At 60.2% G+C, this 3,772-nt stretch overlaps 1 protein-coding gene across 1 annotated transcript in view; it reads right to left on the bottom strand.

Moving 5' to 3' along the window:
- Positions 1-541: 541 nt before the first annotated feature.
- MGRN1 (mahogunin ring finger 1, E3 ubiquitin protein ligase) overlaps positions 542-3,772 on the bottom strand; it is a gene marked incomplete at its 3' end in the record, with an annotated part of 42,429 nt that continues 39,198 nt past the window's right edge. Inside the window, exons 12-14 of the mRNA XM_010136447.1 lie at positions 2,144-2,367; positions 1,135-1,258; positions 542-587 (exon numbers count right to left, since the gene is read on the bottom strand). Coding sequence (XP_010134749.1) covers positions 542-587; positions 1,135-1,258; positions 2,144-2,367 — 394 coding nt within the window. The remainder of the gene's footprint in view (positions 588-1,134; positions 1,259-2,143; positions 2,368-3,772) is intronic.

Raw genomic sequence — 3,772 nt, 5'->3', positions numbered from 1 at the left:
CCCCGTGAGGCAGCAAACCGGGCCCCCCCACCCTGTGGAGGTCCCGGGAGAGTCAGGCAGACTGGCCCAGGTCACAGTGCCGAAGGGTCAGCTCAGACCATGCGCCCCAGAACGTGCCCAGCACTCCCCTCCCACCCTGCCCTCGTGCCCTCTGGATGCTGACGAGCAGCACAGCCCCATCCCACAGACCTGGGCACACCCTGCGTGCCCACTGCTGCAGCCGTGGTCTCACCAGGACCACGGTGCAAGGAGCCATCTCCCCCTGAGCCATGCAAGAAGACAGCCCACAGCATGGACAGCTCTGCTGGTGTGGAGCTCAACAGCATGGAGAGACACTTGGCGAATAAACCCGGGACATCTGCTGATTTTGTCCCCTCACTTCCCAGGAGAGACCGGGGAAGTACCGGGGACCCGATGAACAGCAGCTCAGAGGCGGGATTTCAGGGGCTGGGTGTTTCCGAACTCCGTGTCCATTCCCCAGCTGTCCCCGTCCCACCACAGCGGAGCTGGACACAAAGATGCGGTGTGAGTGCACACTCACCCTGCTGCAGGGACGAGGCCTCCTCCATCTCCTCCCCTGCCACACTCTGCGAAGAGGAACCGCACAGGTTAATTCTGCAGCCTGGAGGCACTTGCTGCACTTGTCCCCTGCTCTGGTGTTCTCCAGAGAGCCGCACTCGGGGCTGGGACTTGTTTTCAGAGGGACCAAGAGGCCACGGATCAGTCACCGTGGGCCAGGACACCGAGGGGTCACCACGGGCCAGGACAGGGCAGGGTGTACAGGCAGCAGCAGTGGGTGCTGAAAGCCCAGCAAGGCCCAGCTTCCACCCCAGCCCCAAACACTGCGGGGCTCCTCCGGCCAGCTGGGGAAAGGTCTGCTCTGACACGGCTGCAGCCAAGGGAGCTCCCCAGCTCCCAAAAGCGTGTCAGGGGCACAGGGAGCAGCTACATCCTTCCCCTTGCAGCCCCACGGGTAAACAGAGGCAGCCGAGACTGTTGGCTCCGGGCTACTCGTACTAAGAAGCCCATCTTTACCCTGTCACTGAGGAAGTGATGGCCCTTCCCAAGGCACCTCCCGTGTCCCACCCAGAAGAGCTCGGCTCAGAGCAGCTCCCCAGCAGAGCGCAGACTTACTTCTGGAGAGCTGGTCTCTCTCAGGACCAGCTCACCCCCACTCAGTGCTGGCTGCAGGTCAGAGTCCTCAGAGAGCTTCTCTTCATCCTCCTCATGGATGGGGGACGAGGGAGACCGTAGTGTGCTGCGGCAAGAGAAACTCCGTTTGCAAGGAGCCGCGGGCCCTGTGGGTTTGGTGGCAGCAGCTCACACTGTCACCGCCCCTGCCCTGTCCCTTCAGCAGCAGCACGAGCTCAGCCTGTTGAGCCAAGCTCTCCAGCATCAGGTACATGGAGAAGAGCAGCAGCAGCAGCGGCTCTGGGGCAGGGCCAAGCGGGGCAGAGCTCTGGCACGGTAACACAACGCAGAGGAATCTGCCTTCGCACAGACAGCAAGAGGCCCTGGTCCCAGCCTGCTCCTCACACCTCCCGGAATCCCTTCCCGGGGCAGGGGGGGATTTGGAAGGGAGGACAAACCCCATCTGACCCATCTGTACAGCCCTGCAAGGGCGACGTGAGGGGTGCCTGCAGAGGACTGCCCACCCCACGGCATCCACACCTACATCCTCCATCTCAGGGCCAGCAGAGGAGACTTTGGACAAGAAGAGGACCTCTTTGAGCACCTTGTGCTCTGAAATTCAGGTCACTTCTCTCCCCGTTCCTTTGCTCCTGGGGAACTCCATGGAAAGCTGAAATCCAGCAAGGTTTGGATGTCAAATGCAAGCTGCGGGACTGCCTGCATTGGAAAGGAGCCATCTCCATCCAAAGCCTGGACTAAGTTCTCCTTGTTAAAAACCCTCCTCCTTTTGGTGACAAAGGCAGCCCTTAGGAGACATTAGCTGGTCACCTCAGCCTGAACACAGGGGTGATGTCCCAGCTCTCTCACTGGCATGAGTACCTGTGGCCTTCTCAAACTCCGAGCTAGCAGCGCTACCAGGGACCAGCCAGAGCCCTCTCCCGGCCCCCAGAGCGCCTGGCCACAGGCCCTCAGGGCCTGCAGGAGGAGTGGACCCCTCCGTCCCCGTGCTGACCTATCTGGAGACTTGCTCCGCTTGCCCTTTTGGTGGCTGCTCTCCACAGCTCTGTCCATCCCAACGAGGGGTCTGCTGGCAGGCGGCATGCCGTCCACCACACCGGAGTAGCTGATCTCGTCATACAGGGGCGCTGATGGGATGGAGGGGGAAACAGAGCGAAGGCCGTTCAGCGCTTCCAGCAAGGAGATGGGCTCGTAGCCCGGAGGGATGTTGTCAGAGCTCTGTGGGTGACAAAGACAGGGGCACATTAAGAAACCCTCAGCAGGCTGGAAGCCCCTCTAGAAAGGGGAGGCCCCGCTGCACCCCAGCCCGGTACCTCCCACACTGTGCTCCCAGGCAGCCCGTCCCCGCAGCCCCCTCTCTGAGGAGCCTCAGCCTCCTTCCCATGCAACAGCCACGCTCTCCTGTGGGCTGTAACGCTGATGGTCCAGGCAAGTTTCCAGAGCAGTGCCTGAGAGACTGGGCAGCTCAGCAAGCCGGAGCATGGCTGGGCACCCCCCTGCCACACTTTCAAGAGCTGGGCAAGGAGGGTGAGAAAGCAGGTTCCCCACAAAGCTGCTACAAAATACATGGTTTTTTCTCCTAAAAGTTCTTCTGGTGGTTCGGAGACCCTTCCAGCCCTAAGGGAGCTGTTTCACAGCAGCACCATTGTCACTGAGAGAGAGCTGAAGGAGGGTAGTATGTATGCACCAGCTGAGAGCTAGCTGGTCCTCGGAGCCTACACCACTTCTACACCACTGCGCCAGCCTATACCTTCCCCTTCTGCCATGCTCTTGGTCCTCCCAGCTGCTAACGCTGGCTCTCTGCACAGTCACCCCTGCTAAAAGGCCAGAAAGGGATCCCATTCCCTCCGTAACTCACTGAGCTGTCAGTCCAAGGGATCCTTGCAAAGCCATTGGCTTCTCTCCAGAAATCCTCCTGATCATAAAGATCCTGTGCACTCGGAGACAAACGGGGTTTATGCTGCAACCCAGGCGGCCACAGGCAGCTCAGTCCAGCCCGCTGCGACCAGAGCGAGACTGAGGCGGTCCAGGCTGACTCTGCACTGAGCTTTCCAGCCCTTTACCCTCAGGGAGGTGGTTCTGTGTTGTACCTGAGATGGCTCCTCTGTGCCTATCTCCCAGTCTCACAGCTGCAGAGAAGCCTGCCCAGGAACCTGTCCCAACACAGCCACTGCCTTGGTGTGAGCTGACCGCTGAACTGACTCACTTGTGGTCACGGAAGGAGCTAGATCTGATGGGGAGGGAGGAAGGAGCAGCACCTGGGGTCAAGCATCAACCCACATCCCCCAAGTATTGGTCTTGTGGTGGTCAGGAGCTTGTGCTGAAGACCACAGCTGGTGACTGCAAGATACCCAAGTCAGCTGAACTGGGAATCGCTTCAAGCTGCTGCCACCTGTAGGCGCTGGGGCCAAGAGTCATCTCCACAAAAACATTCCGTTTCCAGACAGCAGCTCAGAGGTGCCATGTTGTGACAGGAAAGCCAGGGAGACAAACCCCCCTGGGACATTTTCTCCTGCCTGTGTAGACCGAGGCCTGAGGGTTCAAAAGCTGCTCATGTGGGTTCGCTGTGGGAAAGGCTCCGGTTCTGCGGCACTGCTCAGAGGCTGGAGGAGGGGTTCTCAGG

The sequence above is a fragment of the Buceros rhinoceros genome, unplaced genomic scaffold (genome assembly GCF_000710305.1).
Source record: "Buceros rhinoceros silvestris isolate BGI_N320 unplaced genomic scaffold, ASM71030v1 scaffold20035, whole genome shotgun sequence".
Taxonomy (NCBI): domain Eukaryota; kingdom Metazoa; phylum Chordata; class Aves; order Bucerotiformes; family Bucerotidae; genus Buceros; species Buceros rhinoceros.
This window is presented reverse-complemented; position numbering and strand designations above follow the sequence as displayed.